This window comes from Pleurodeles waltl, chromosome 5, assembly GCF_031143425.1.
Source record: "Pleurodeles waltl isolate 20211129_DDA chromosome 5, aPleWal1.hap1.20221129, whole genome shotgun sequence".
In the NCBI taxonomy this organism is placed as follows: domain Eukaryota; kingdom Metazoa; phylum Chordata; class Amphibia; order Caudata; family Salamandridae; genus Pleurodeles; species Pleurodeles waltl.
The window spans coordinates 1759600661-1759615264 of NC_090444.1; the positions used below are offsets into that span (position 1 = coordinate 1759600661).

The 14604-nt window shown below is 42.3% G+C and overlaps 1 protein-coding gene across 1 annotated transcript in view; it reads right to left on the reverse strand.

Annotated features, from left to right (window-relative positions):
• MTMR9 (myotubularin related protein 9) overlaps positions 1–14604 on the reverse strand; it is a 207379-nt gene that overhangs the window by 109469 nt on the left and 83306 nt on the right. The window contains exon 4 of the mRNA XM_069236161.1: positions 6863–7036. Within this exon, the coding sequence (XP_069092262.1) occupies positions 6863–7036 (174 nt within the window). The remainder of the gene's footprint in view (positions 1–6862; positions 7037–14604) is intronic.

Here is a 14604-nt window from a genome sequence, read left to right on the forward strand (position 1 = left end):
TTCTAGGCTTCAGGAGTCGGGGCTGCCTGCAGGGCAGTTTTTGCTATATAACTCATTGTTGAGGGCCTTGATGTTCAGGTGGGGGTGATGTGTTGGTGGCCCCTCCCACGCACTTGCTGATACAGTACATACAGGTGATGGGGCAGGGGCGGCACCTGATTAGATGGTTTACTGATGCGCTGCGGGCGCACAAAGTCCTAGAATGCGATGCGCTCCGTGCGGCCTGGGATGGGGATGCGGGCACCTCGGTTACGGATGCGCAGTGGAAGTTAGCCCTCTCCGACCACACTAACATACCCTGCAACTCTAGATTTCGTTTGATCCAATTTTATATCATTGACAGGGCCTACCTCACTCCGACTCGAATTAACAGATATTTTGCTCATCAAGATGCAGCTTGTCCCCGTTGCTCTTATATAAATGCAGACATGATACATATGCTATGGTCCTGCCCATCATTCTGTTGCTTCTGGAGGGCAGTGGTGGGCCGCCTCTCGGAGTGTACGTCGCGACTGGTTCCGTTCACCTGGGAGGTGTGTGTGCTGGGCCTTTTTCCAAGAGGCGAGCGGCATAGAGCTGCGGTGCGATTCACGGACCTGGGCCTGATAACGGTTAAGCTCCTGATAACTCGTAGGTGGAAATCGACTGACCCACCAGCTGAACAGGCCTGGAAATATTCATTTGAGGTGTGGGCAGGAGCAGAGGGAGTGGCGTTGAAAAGAGAAGACGCGCTGGGGCTGTGCAAATATCCGCTGTCGGGTAGCTGGGAAGAGATGTTGTTATGCCTGCAGAGTATGAGTGGGTGCCCGGCTGCAGAGGTACCAGTTTAACTGTTGATGTGGATGTGCGCCTGTTGAGGGAGCGGAGCAGTGCGATGGGGGAAGGGGAGGCCTGTATAAGCTCCCGTCCTCTACTGATATGATTGGATGATGCAGAGAGGTTCCCATGCCGATTGTAAGGCGCTTGAATTGCAATCTACTGACTGTATAAATAGTACTCCAGCAGTTGTTACTGTTTGCACTGTTATTTGCGATCTATTTACGCTATATGCCTACCAGCAAGAAACAAAAACATTCAAATGTAGGTAGGAATGAGCTGATCCTCCGGAATGGTTTGCAGAGTTATGGAACTGCCTGTTATCCTTTTAAGGACTTGCAAGCTTCCAGCTTCTAGCATATGAACCCTCTCTCTGTGACTTATATGACAGTTAATAATGAGCTGGGTGAGCTTGGGCAAACTATGGCTCAATATGTTGACTGGAGGTCTGGTTATAATGCGATCTGACACCTACCTTTTTTCGAATATGCGTATTCAAGTGAATTGTAATTGCACAAAGCTGTTATCCAGGTGCAGTTCAATGTTATGATATGACAAAATAATAAACAGATTTGTGAAAAAAAATAATTAAGTAAATCGCTACTAAGAAAGCAACTTTCCAAGTTAGAAATTGAATCTCACACAAATGCATGGGTTCAAAAGGTGGACTCATTAGTCTTGTGAGGACAATATTCAAATTCCAAGCAGGAACAGGTGGTGTTCTCGGTACAATAACACATTTTAGTCCTTCCATGAAGGCATTAATAACTGTAACCCTAAAGAGAGAGGTATGTTGTATAGTCTGCAAGTATGCTGATATGGCAGTAAGATGAATTTTAATAGATGAGAAAGCTAAATTTGACTGTTGTAAATGAAGTAGGTAGCATACAATCTCTTGTATTGATGCTGTAAGTGGGTCAGTATTTTTAGATTGACATTAATAAACAAATTGTTTCCATTTGTTAGCATAGAATTGTCTAGTTGTAGGCTTGCGTGCTTCTTTGAGAACTTCCATACATTCTAATGGAAGTTGCAAGTATCCAAATTCTATGACTTTAGGAGCCCAATATCTAAGTTGAGAGCACTGGGATTGGGATGTCTGATTTGTCCTTTGTTTTGTGTTAACAAATCCGGTCTGTTTGAAAGTTTGCATTGAGGTACTACTGAGAGGTCTAGGAGTGTTGTGTACCAATGTTGTCGTGCCCACGTGGGGGCTATCAGTATCATAGTGAGAGAGGTTTGACACAGTTTGTTGACCAGAAATGGAAGTAGTGGGAGAGGGGGGAAAGTGTAAGCAAATATCCCTGACCAGTTGATCCACAGAGCATTTCCCTTGAATAGAGGGTGTGGGTGTCTGGATGCGAAATTTTGTTGCTTGTTGCAAATAGGTCTATTTCTGGTGTCCCCCACTTTTGAAAGTACTTTTGAAGTACCGGAGAGTTAATCTCCCATTCGTGTATATGTTGGTGTGTTCTGCTTAGGAGATCCGCTAACTGATTGTGCATTCCTGGGATGTATTCTGCTAGTAAGTGAATGTGAATGTGAATTGCCCCTTTCCATATTGTTTGGGCTAGAAGGGACAGTTGAGATGAATGTGTCCCACCTTGTTTCTTTAGATAATACATGGTGGTCATATTTTCTGTTTTTATCAAGACAGTCTGGTGTTTGAGAAGTGGTTGAAACACGTTTAGGGCAAGGAACACAGCTAATAATTCTAAATGGTTTATGTGATAATTTAACTTTTTTGAATCCCATTCCCCTTGTATGGTAAGGTTGTTGAGATGAGCTCCCCAACCTATCATTGATGCATCTGTTATTGTGGTCTGAGGCACAGGGTCTTGAAATGACCGCCCCTTCATTAAATTGCTGAGATTCCACCATTGAAGAGACTTGTGCGTTTGGCGGTCCAACAACACTAGATCGTGCAATTGACCCTGTGCTTGAGACCATTGTTGTGAGAGGCACTGTTGTAGAGTTCTCATATTTAGTCTTGCATGCGGTACTATTGCTATGCAAGATGTCATCATTCCCAATAGTTTCATGATAAATCTTACCATATACTGCTGATTTGGCTATTTGTGGTATGAGATTTTGTATAGCTTCTATCCTTTGTGTATTTGGATAGGCTAAGGCTTTTTGTGTATTGAGAATAGCACCTAGGTAAGGTTGAACCTGTGCTGGCTGAAGATGTGATTTTTGGCAATTGAGAGTGAACCCTAATGTATGTAGGGTTTCTATTGTGTATTGCCTGTGTTGTTGACATTGTATAATAATGCTCAATTGTATTAGCCAATCGTCTAGATAAGTAAAGACATGTATGTGTTGTCTTCTTAGGTAAGCTGCTACTACCGCTAGACATTTTGTGAACACTCTTGGAGCTGTTGTCATGCCGAATGGCAGAACTTTGAATTGGTAGTGTTTTCCCACTATCGCAAACCTTAGGTATTTTCTGTGACCTGGATGGATGGGTATATGAAAATACGCATCTTTGAAATCTAATGCAGTCATGTAATCTTGTTTTTGTAGTAGTGGAATGACGTCCTGCAGAGTTACCATGTAAAAATGTGTTCTGACGGGATATATAGATTTAGTGGTCTGAGATCTAGAATGGGTCTGAGAGTGCCATCCTTTTTGGGAATGAGTAATTATAGTAAGTATACCACTGTTCCGTGTTGAGATTGTGGAACTAATTCTATTGCCTCTTAGTAGCAGCGATTGTACTTCTTCTTGTAATAGAATGTTGTGTTCTGGGGACAACCTGTGATAATGAGGGGGAATGTTGGGAGGGGCAGAAATCAATTCTAGGCAATAACCATTGCGGATAAGTACCCATTGGTCTGTGGTGATATTTTGCCATCGAGAGTGGAATCGCTGCAGTCTGCCCCCCACAGGAGATGTGTGAGGTTGTGGCATACTTATGAAGTCACTGTTTTGATGGAGTAGTGACGCTTTTTGAGGCTTGGAATCTGCCTATGGCTCTGAAAGAGCCTCTAAATCCCCCTCTCTGGTATTGTTGTTGGCCTTGTTTAGGGTGGGAGGTAGAAGCATCTGTAGATTGGGGATTGAATCCTCCTCTAAATTCTTGCTTACGAAAGGAGCCTGTATAAGGTGTTGTGTATAGGGCTCCCATTGCTTTAGCAGTGTCTGAATCTTTCCTGAGCTTCTCGATTGTGGTGTCTACCTCAGGACCAAACAGGTGTTTCTTGTCGAAAGGCATATTTAGTACTGCCTGTTGTATTCCTGGTTTGAATCCAGAAGATCGTAACCATACATGGCTGCGTATGGTTATAGCAGTATTTACGCTCATAGCTGCTGTATCTGCAGCATCAAGAGCAGACCTTATCTGGTTGTTACTTATTGCCTGACCTTCTTGAACAATTTGTTGAGCCCTCTTCTGATGTTCTTTTGGCAGGTGTTGTAATAATTCCTGCATCTCGTCCCAGTGTGCCCTATCGTATCTTGCTAGCAAGGCTTGTGAACTGGCAATGCGCCATTGGTTAGCTGCCTGTGTAGCTACCCTCTTGCCAGCAGCATCAAACTTCCTGCTTTCTTTGTCAAGGGGAGGTGTATTCCCTGACAATTGGTCCTTTTTATGTCAGCACCGACAACAACAGAGTCTGTAGGTACCTGATGTGTGATATAAGCTGGATCTGTAGGTCAAGGCTTATATTTTTTTTATCTATGTGTGGTATTAAAATCCTAGCCTTAACAGGTTCCTTAAATATTTCGCCTGCATGCCTGATCATGCCAGGCAGCACTGGTAGGCACTGGTAACGTGAGTGCGTGGAGGATAACATATTAAAAAGGAAATCCTCTTCTAATGGCTCGCTATGCATTAGTACCCCATGGTACGCAGCTGCCTTAGAGATGACCTGTGTGTATGCAGTTGTATCCTCTGGTGGCGAAGGTTTTGAAGGATAGAGGTCTGGGTCATTTGTTGGTATGGGATCTGGATCATACAGATCCCAAGGATCAATTGTATCACCATGCGACTAAGTGTGTGAGTGAGTTGGTGAAGGTAATGGTGGTGGGCTAATAGGTGGTGGTGAAAAAGAAAGTTGTGGCGAATGTGGTGGAGAATTTTGCAAGGGTAATGGCTTCTCCTTTCTTTTACATTTTTTTGCTGGTGGTGGAGCAGTATCAAGATCTTCCTGAAAAGCCAACTTTCGTTTTGTTTGTGGAGGACGTGCAGCAATGATCCTCCCAGTCTCCTTGTGGATATGAATCCCTGACTGCTTTTCATCCATGATTTCTAGAATAGATTGAATGTCAGAGTCTTCAGAAATATTTTCTGATGTTTTTGGTGATTTAGAGGACTGTTCATCAAATGTCTTTGAGCTCTGCTTTAATCGGCTCGAAAGTCCTTGTTCTTCTGTGTATAAATACTTTTTCGGCTCCGAAGTTGGTAATTTGTTCGGCTCCGAAAATACAGCCTGTTGTTTCGGCTCTGAGACAGGACGTCGAGGTTTTCACTCTAAAGAGTGTGGACACCGGCTCGGTTCGGGTATGGAGCTTTTGGTAGATTTGCTCGACTCCGGTATCGAAGTTAGTGTAGCTTTTTTCAGCGCCGAACCCGAAGATCGGCCGCCGATTATTTTCTTTCAGGTCGAACCATGGCTTTCTGGCAGTGGTGCACCCAAGTCTTTCAATGGTTTATTAAGAGTGGGCGTAGGGGCAGTCGTCCTCACGTGCTGACCCGCAGTGATGAGTTGGCTATCCGCCTTGTGTCTTCTTCGGAGTCGGTGTCCTGAATGGAAACTGCCGTCTGGGCCGGTTCTTCCTCAACGGTGTTGATGTATGCTGTAGTCATCTACGCCATTTCCAGTCTTCTGGCTCTCCGGTCACGCAGTGTTTTCTTGGATCAGAACGACCAACAGCTTCACAGTCTTCTTCTCCGTGGTCGGGAGAGAGACACAGATTACATACCACATGTTGGCCTGTGTACAGAAATTTCGTGTGACATCGAGGACAGAATCGGAATGGAGTCCGATCCATCAGGCTTCGGCGTGGTAGGCCAGACAGGCCTGAGCTGGGGGCTCGCGCCCAAAAGGGAGTAATTTGGTTTTCGACTCTACTATCGGCTCAACTATAGATAGAAACGTGAACAAAACAATACCGACGGTCAAAGAAAGTTATATAAAGTTTCCAAATCGAAAATCTCAGAGCGAGAGGAAACACGTCCGAACCTGACAGCGGAAAGAAAACAATCTAACAAAGGAGTCAATGCCCATGCGCAATATGACAGAGAGGAGGAGTCACTCGATACAGTGACTCAAAAAAAGACTTCTTCAAAGAAAAACAACTCGTAACACTCCAAGCCCAACACTAGATGGCGGAAGCTATGCATAGCATGTGTATCTGCAGCTACACATGCCATTGACATGTATGTATATATATATATATATATATATATATATATATATACATATCTATATATACACACACACACACACACACACACACATATACAGTAGGTCCAATACTCACAAACCAGTCTTCCTTAAAGCTGTCAAAGTTTGCGTTTTATTAAGCATAAAGAACAAGTCATTTGCCTTTGATAACACTTTCTGAGATACATACCTTAGCTTTCCAAAGACTACGCATCTAGGATCATCTCAGGGTAGCATGCTAAATCTGAAAAAAAATTCAGCAATTTGCCCAAAGCTATTATACATACATGGAAAGACTTCAATGCAGTCTTCATCAGAAAATTAAGAACTACAAAGACGCCCAAAAAAAAGAAAAGGTGCTGGAAGGAATTAATTATACAAACATTATATAAATTGGACCACAGTGCGCAAGTGAAAGATTAAAAAAGGCTGAAAAGCAAAGAGGCAACAATCGCAGGTCCTGGTGTTTGTGACACCCAGAATACAATGACTTGATACAACTGATACAGTAATCAACATATGCAATCACTTGTAGCAGTGACACTTGGCAGCTCTACTGTCAGTGTCAACACATCGTCAAGTGGGTGGATCGAAAAGAATACGCTTGGTACACCATTAGCAACAATGACAGAAGTAATGTTATTTAATATACTCACCATTCCATTTTTCTTATGATAATAACTAAGGACAGGGAAGCGCCCACCGTGGCGAAACGCAGCCACCTTTTTGAGCGCCTCATCATCAATGGATTTTGGCACAATCACAACAGGAGGATAGGAAGGGCAGACAGAGAACTCTTTGTTGACATAGCTCAGCCTCCATTCATCAGTCTGAAAAGCAGAAACACGGATTACAGGAGGTACAAATGTACAGCATCTCTACAAGCTAGAAAAATCATACATTACATTTTGTACAGGTGTTCCAATGTGGTACTGAAATGGCAAACTTCAGTTCTTAAAAATATAAAGTAGAATCAGAGATTAGTAATTAGTTGAGCAAATCTTAGGGTGTGCAAAGCATTTGTTGTCGAGCACATTTTGCACATGAACAATAATACAGAACTTAAGACCTTTCTAACAAGGGCAAGGTGGAAGATCTCCTCAATGAAATGTCAGCCGTATCAAGGCTCCCAAAAATGATCCTGGCACAATTTTCTCCCTTGAATCAGGATGGTGCACTGAAATATGAGCAATGAGAAATAATTTACAGACACCAAGGGCCTGCAATCCGTGCTGCTTTCGTGATCTAACCATACAATTGGCAATGTGGTTATAGCACTGCATTTGTATGGATTACCATCTACAAAGAAAGCATGAATTAAAACCAAAACACAACGATTTGAAACGAAGATACATATATAAATAACGAATTATTTTCTAATAATACTTCAGCAATACTTACAGTATCCGCAACAGATTGTTATTATAGTAGTTTATGTTCCCACCCAAAAAAAACATAATATACACAAGAGAATTTGACATCTGAAAGGTTATCCTAATGAATTACAGTTAAGCCCACAAATGTGGTTAAGCAGTTAGTCTGCTGATCAAGAAACCAAATTCTAATCAAGGCTTCAGCACTAGATTAAACTAATTATCAAAGTCGCTGTGCCTCAAACTATAAACGTTTAGCGTAAATAAGCAAAAACATGTTCAGTGCATTGCTGTTCAAATGACGTGCACCTGCGTAATGTTGGATTATGTAAACCAGTTCTAATTAGTAACCCATGCATGCCATCCAATTGTAATGAGAGGACCTTACGCGTGAGATGTTTCAGATTCAATAAAAATGTGCCCTGTAAGGTGACATATGGTCCCTTCAGTTTAGTCACCTTGGTATACAGAACTCCACCGTCAGAGACAGATGGGAGATCCAGGCTTAATGGAAATGAGGAGAGGTCAGATGTTATAGAGGATCTGTTTTGCCTGCTGTGTGATACTTCTTATCAGGATGTGACTATTAGGACCACCTAGCTCAGACTGTTCCTGAACTTCGAGGAGAGAAGGCTTTCTCCTGAAGATAGGCCATTTCCCTATTTGAGATAGAAAAAAAGGGAACTTACTATGCCCCTTCGGGACAATGAAATTCAAATGCATGTTTCTGTGGTCTACTATGACTTCTAAGTCATTCTGCTTTAAGTACGTTCAGTGGGATGCTTTCTGTTGTGTAGCACAACGAACTTAAAAGCACCACTATTCACAGGTCAGGAACAAGGAAGGGCAAACTACCCGATAGGTCCACAGCCTCAATGTTTTCATGCACATTAGTCAGGAATGTGACACTTGCACTGACTGCATCTGTGCCATGTGAGGATCGGTAGATCAAGGATGTGTGTGGAGTGCTGAATAAATCTCGAATAGGTCCAAAACTCTGATTTGGAAATTTGGATTTCGCAAGCTTCAAGCCTGTTCCCAAGATGTCCACTTCATCACAAACCAGATGAAGCTTGAGTTAACGAGCACATTTATTTTCTGCTAAATTTGTATACAACACTGTCAACAGTCTGAAACGTAATGTAGGCAAGTTCTTTGTTTCTTACTTTGAAACCAGAAGGTATGGGTACTTAGCTTCCCCACTCCCCTTTTTTGTGTCATCATTGGAAACCACTGTATATCTTTGTGCTTCATTTCATGCATCTGCCAGAACTGGGAAAGCTTATCAAACCAAAACCTGATTGCTTGAAGTTACATATTGGATTACCTTTCTGGAAAGAACCTAGAAATGCTATAGGTATTGTTTAAATGAAAAGAACCGTGGCTTATCTATCTTAACATTCAGTGGAAATCAATTCCACAAAATTCGACTCAAAGGAGGGTGAAGCAGCTGAATTTAATGTCCTTGGGAAAAATTACTTAATATTTATTGACTTTGTGTACATCTACAAAAGTTATGGAACTCGTGCTATGTCCTCTAATTTAGTAACGTTAAGGAATATTATTTTCTTGATAAAAGAAAAAGTAAAAAAAAAAGAGGCATATAAAATACTTGTTATCCTAGTTCTGCACCATGAGATGGTTTACTGAATTAATTAACACTAAATATCTTGAAAAGTTGGATCCTGTAACAATTTCCACTTTTACAAGCAAAATCATGTGTTTCAAATATGGTCCCCATGAATTGAGAGCATATTCCATTGTTAGGGATTGCTTACAGACATTATCTGTTTTCTGAAACATCTACTGTGTACAATACCAATACTCATAGTATGCCAGTACTCAACTGCTGTGCTACATGTAAAAAAAGAAAAAAAAAGAAATTTTTTTTTTTTACAAAGCCAATAGATTTAGAATACAGAAAACCTATTGGCTTTGCGTATGCTTGTTTATCTTTTGTGGCCGGATATCTTGTAAGGCTCAATACATGGCATCAGAAGAGAAAGTATGGCTCATCATTTTCTAGCCTTCCTGATCCTCAAGCCACCTGGACCTCCACCCAGTGTTAGGCACTGCTTCTCATGCAAAGAGGACATCAAGAGGTGGCAGGGCAATGGGAGGGAAACATATGGCCCTCTGCGCAGTGCTCTTGTGAAGGGCTCCAATACCTTCAGGTCGAGTTTGTGCTATATAACCCTGCAATAAACAATTAAAAAAATGGGTTAGAGAGAAAGGTAAGAGGGGACACTAAAAGGTAAAAAGCAAGGGTGAAGGAGAGGGACTGCAGAGACATGCACTCACTAGGAGTCCTTGTTGAGAAGTGAGGTGGGGGGGGGGAGGGACAGGAGGGGGAAGAGTACCTGGAGAAGCCTGCAGTGAAAGGACACTGGCCATTGGAAGCAGTACTTGGTGCAGGCTCCACAGCAGGATGAAACTCGCAGCCCAGAAGGAAGACGGAGGAGAAGAGGCGGTGCTGACCAACAGGAAGCAAGGAAACTAGACTGACATTGGAGCTAGCCAGTGGCAAGTAAGCCACTAAGCTACTTTGAAGATTATTATTATTATTCTTTTTTTAAATACAAGATTTATCGCAAGCACAGCACAGGTGTCGTGCAGGCGAAACCTCGAAACTAACAACTGCACAATGCCTTTGAGTCCATAGGTCGACTTATCACAAACACCATATCTTTGTATTGGATTAATCTTGGAGAGCAAGATAGGATATGGATCTTAAAATATTTTCCACCCACAGGATTCATTCTAATTGTTTCGTGAGAAAGCAAGTAGGTCATTCATGAATTTAGTGAAGACTTCCATGAGGGAGAAGCTTTAGTTGCATTCGGATGTTCATTGTGAGGTGAGATGTGGTGGAGGTCAAATGCTACTATTACAAGATAAACACAGTTTTTCTCTGGAGTGTAGCATGGGAGTTTGGGTATGTTTGAGGATATAAAAGGTTAAAGGTGTTTCCTTTGGTGAGTGTTAAAAATTCCCCTTTCCGTAAGGTTGTCCCCAAACTTTTTGCCTTTCTCTGCCTATTTTTCTGACCCTTCTTGTTGGCTTTAGGACTCTGGGCACCCCACCAATGCTAATCAGTGCTAAAGTGCATCTGCTCCCACCCCTAAAAACTTGGTATAATTGGCTTACACCTGTTTGGCATATTTAGTTTACATGCAGGTCCCTTGTAAAGTGGCATACCATATCCCCAGGGCCTGTAAATTAAATGCTACTAGTGGGCCTGCAGCTCTGATTGCACACCCACAGAGGTAGTCTTTCAAACTGGTCTCAGGCCTGGCTCTGCAGTGCCCGAATGCCCAGTTTACTGCCACATTGACTAGGTATTTCAAACTAATTGCCAAGGTCTAAACTCTCTTGTTACTACACCTAAGTCATCCCAAAGGTAGGACCTAGATAGCTATGTGGCAGGGTGCTGTGTATGCAAAAAGTAGGAGATATACTTATATGTGTTATATGTCCTAGTAGTGACAAATAGCCTATTTCGTTTTTCTGTGACGGCTGCTCCTCTCATAGGTTAGCATTGGGGATTTCCTTATATATGTCAAAGTGGTAATTTCTGATCTGTGAGTAAAAAAGAAAAATAATAATCTTCAAAGCGTCTTAATGCCCGCCCATTACTTGCCGATTGGTATGTTTGGAATGGTAGTGAGAAATACTGCTTACTGGTGTAGGTGGCTTTTACACTACTATTTTAGAAATGCCACTTTAAGAAAGTGGGTATTTCTCTGTGCTATAACTCCAGTGTTTTGCAGCTTGACTCCAATCCACGTCTAGGGCAGAGTGACAGCTCCACTTGGTGCATAGTTTCCTGACAGCCATCACGCAGGAGGGGCTGGGTGTGACAGAAGGGGCATCTGCATACTGATAGCCATCCTGGGCTGAGGACAGGGAGGGTCCTTCACACTTTACATGTCAACAGGCTGTGTCCTGCTCTCACACAATGGGCTGATTACCCCCTGACAACATAGGCTTTTACGGTCCTGGTTGCACTGTCTCCTGGGAGGTTAAAGTTATCAAGGAATATGTTGTCAAGCAAGACATTTATGTGGTCCTGAGCAGGCTGGACCAGTTAGCAAGTAAGCTAGGGTTAACTCATGTCATGTGAGGGTCTGAGCTGCTGCCCGAGGGCACTTCCAGGAAAGGGATACAAAGAAGTTAAAGGATGACTGGGAGAGCACTGATGAGGGACACAATAATCGCTGTATCATTGCAACGCCTCCTGTCTTTATAATCTTTGCTACAGTCTTGTGGATCAGACAATTAAGGGTGTGCATGTGGTTGTGCGAAAGAACCAGGTTTTTGTAATGAACATGCAATTTAGGTTAAATGTGGCAATACATTTTGAGACATTTGTGGCATGCAGGACTGCTGTGTGTGTTGTTCTGAACAAGAAGTATAGTGCATTCTGCATTGAGTAGCTGTGAGGCGAAAGTTGAGGGTATTGGAAGAGAAGGGTAAGCAGGCACCTTGCTTGTGTGTTTGTGTTCTATGGTTGGAGTGGTGTGCAGGGTGAAGATACATGTGGTGTTTAGTGGGAAACACTGTGTTAGTAATGTGTATAGCAAGACGCAGGGGAGCAGGCCCTTACCAGGCACCAACTTGAGCATCCCTTCACATATTCAACCATAGCCCAAGATGCCTGGGTGACGGTCACAAAAGATGAGGTATTGTTTTTAAGGCATGTGAAACCACATCCATTGCGACATATGACACAAAGCACTAAATCATGAAGGGCCTAGTGCCTTAATAATTAGGGTATTATATCTCACTAGCTTCCCTACTTGTGTTTCAGGTACAAGCTGATAGGGCTTAAATAGGTTTGTTGAGAGCGCCCGGCTATAATCATATGTAACGACAAACAATGCTTTCTTACAGAAAAATGTCAATACAAACCGAGTATAACTCTAGTACGCGTTAATAATGTACGATTCACTAACAGCTTCTGTGCTGGATTCTTGTGAGACCGCCTTAGACTGTCATTCCACCTTGCACAGCAACAGGTCACTGAGTGGCCAGCCCAGTAACATGTTACCAAGTGCTCTCAGCCAGGAATGGGCTACTAAGCCATCCGAGCCAGGAAATCACTAACTAAGAACAAAGGTTTAAAACCTCATCTCCTGTTATGAAGAGGAGGACCATCTACCATCTGTGAGCCATGTGCATCCCATGGACATTTTCTATACGTCAGCGACCCAGAAGCATGGGTTGCCACAAAGTATGTGGGGAAACTTTTATATCGCTTAGCAGATCTGAGAACAAATGTGGACTAGAATTCTCACTTAGCAGCAACGATTCTTAGTGGTTTTACAAATGTTTCTCTAACTTTGTTCACCTTTACTAGTTTCTGTACTATAACCATGAAAGTTTCACTTTTACAATAGGACAGGGTACAGTAAACAGCCACAAATATAACTGTAGGTTTGTGTATACTGACTTTGGAGGTGTGTCCAAAACAGAGTAGACACCTCCTAATTCTCAAAAGAAATCTGGTGGGTTTGCTATTTCCAAACTTCTCTCCCCTAAATGTGAGTATCCAGCAGGGAGGTATGTGAGATACCCGTCAGGTTTCTTTTTCTTGTAGAGTGATGGATAGATCTGTATCAGGGATACGTCTGTATCATCTGTGTAGGGGGTCAGGGAAATCTAACCAGGGTAACACAGAAAAAAAGACAAGGATGAAGGAACAAAGAGATGGGCAGGATCTGGAGAGATGGGACTATAATCAGGTGTATTCCAGAAAAACATGAGGAAGCGAGTACAAAGAGATGGACAGGAGCTGGTTGGACTTGCTGATGCTTTCTGCTTGTTGCATCCAGTACGTGGTGCAGACCAGGTCCTAATACAAACTTTTAACACCTGATTGGTGCGTGGGAATATCAAGCTGCTTCACAGCTTTAGAAATTGTCTCCTCTGCTCTCTTGCTGCCATCCATCTTTTGAAAATATGCTTTGGTCCTCCAAGAGCTCTTCACATTTCACATGGAAACTTCTTTGCCCTTAACCTTTTTCATGTCTCATTAAATTGATTTACTAAACTGCCCAGCAAAGATTAGGCATCGAAACGTGTTCTAATCTTCCCTCTGCAAAATCCAATCTTGCCCCTCCAACAAAGAAGAAGTAACATTGAAAAATCCAATGATGTAGAAAATGGTGAATGCTGAATGAAAAGTACTAGTTTCAAGTCTCTAGACTGTGATAGCAGACACAAGCAAATACTAAAATGAAGCAAATTTATAAGGAACGTGGATAAAGCAAAAAGTCTCAAGTGTCAATATTAGAAGTGAAAATAAATTCCTGTTGTTTATAAAGGAAGTCAGCCTATGTTCCAACGGGTCAGTCTTGAAGTAAACACAGCAAAGCCTAAAAACAATCAGTCCCATCAGGATGCAACACAAAGAACAAAGCTGACCACTTCCTGCAGAAGCAGTTTCCCACTGGAAGCTCCGGATGGCTTCTGAAGAGTGATTAGAAGACATCTCATGCCAGGACCAGATCAAGCACATCAGAAAAAACATTAATTTTGTTTTAAGATTCAAGACACAGCAAGATGTGTAAACTGGATTCTTCTGAGTTGTTCCGAGTCACCAATCAAATTCATTTGAAGCTCTATTTTTCCTGCAAGAACATTTAGAGTTTATTCGCTCAGCTCAAGTACAGCCACAGAATCGCAATGCTAACCCAACACTTAAATAAAATACACATTTATTTTTGTTATTGTTGGACTGATGGTGATAAGTAGCATGCATTTCGGAAGTGGTTAAATTGTGCCCATGGCTGCGGGTGTGGGCACTGGCACTCACTTTTGGGTAACAGGGCTTACTGTTAATCTTCAGATTTTAAACCAAAGCGAGAGAGAGAGAAAGTCAGAAAAGCATGACAGAGGGAGAAAGAGAAAGAAAGGAAATGAGTGACAAAGGGAGAAAGCAACATTGAAGAAAAATGTGCAAGAGTGAAAGAGACAGGAAGACCATGACACATTCTTTGGGATCAAGGACAACAACATTTTCA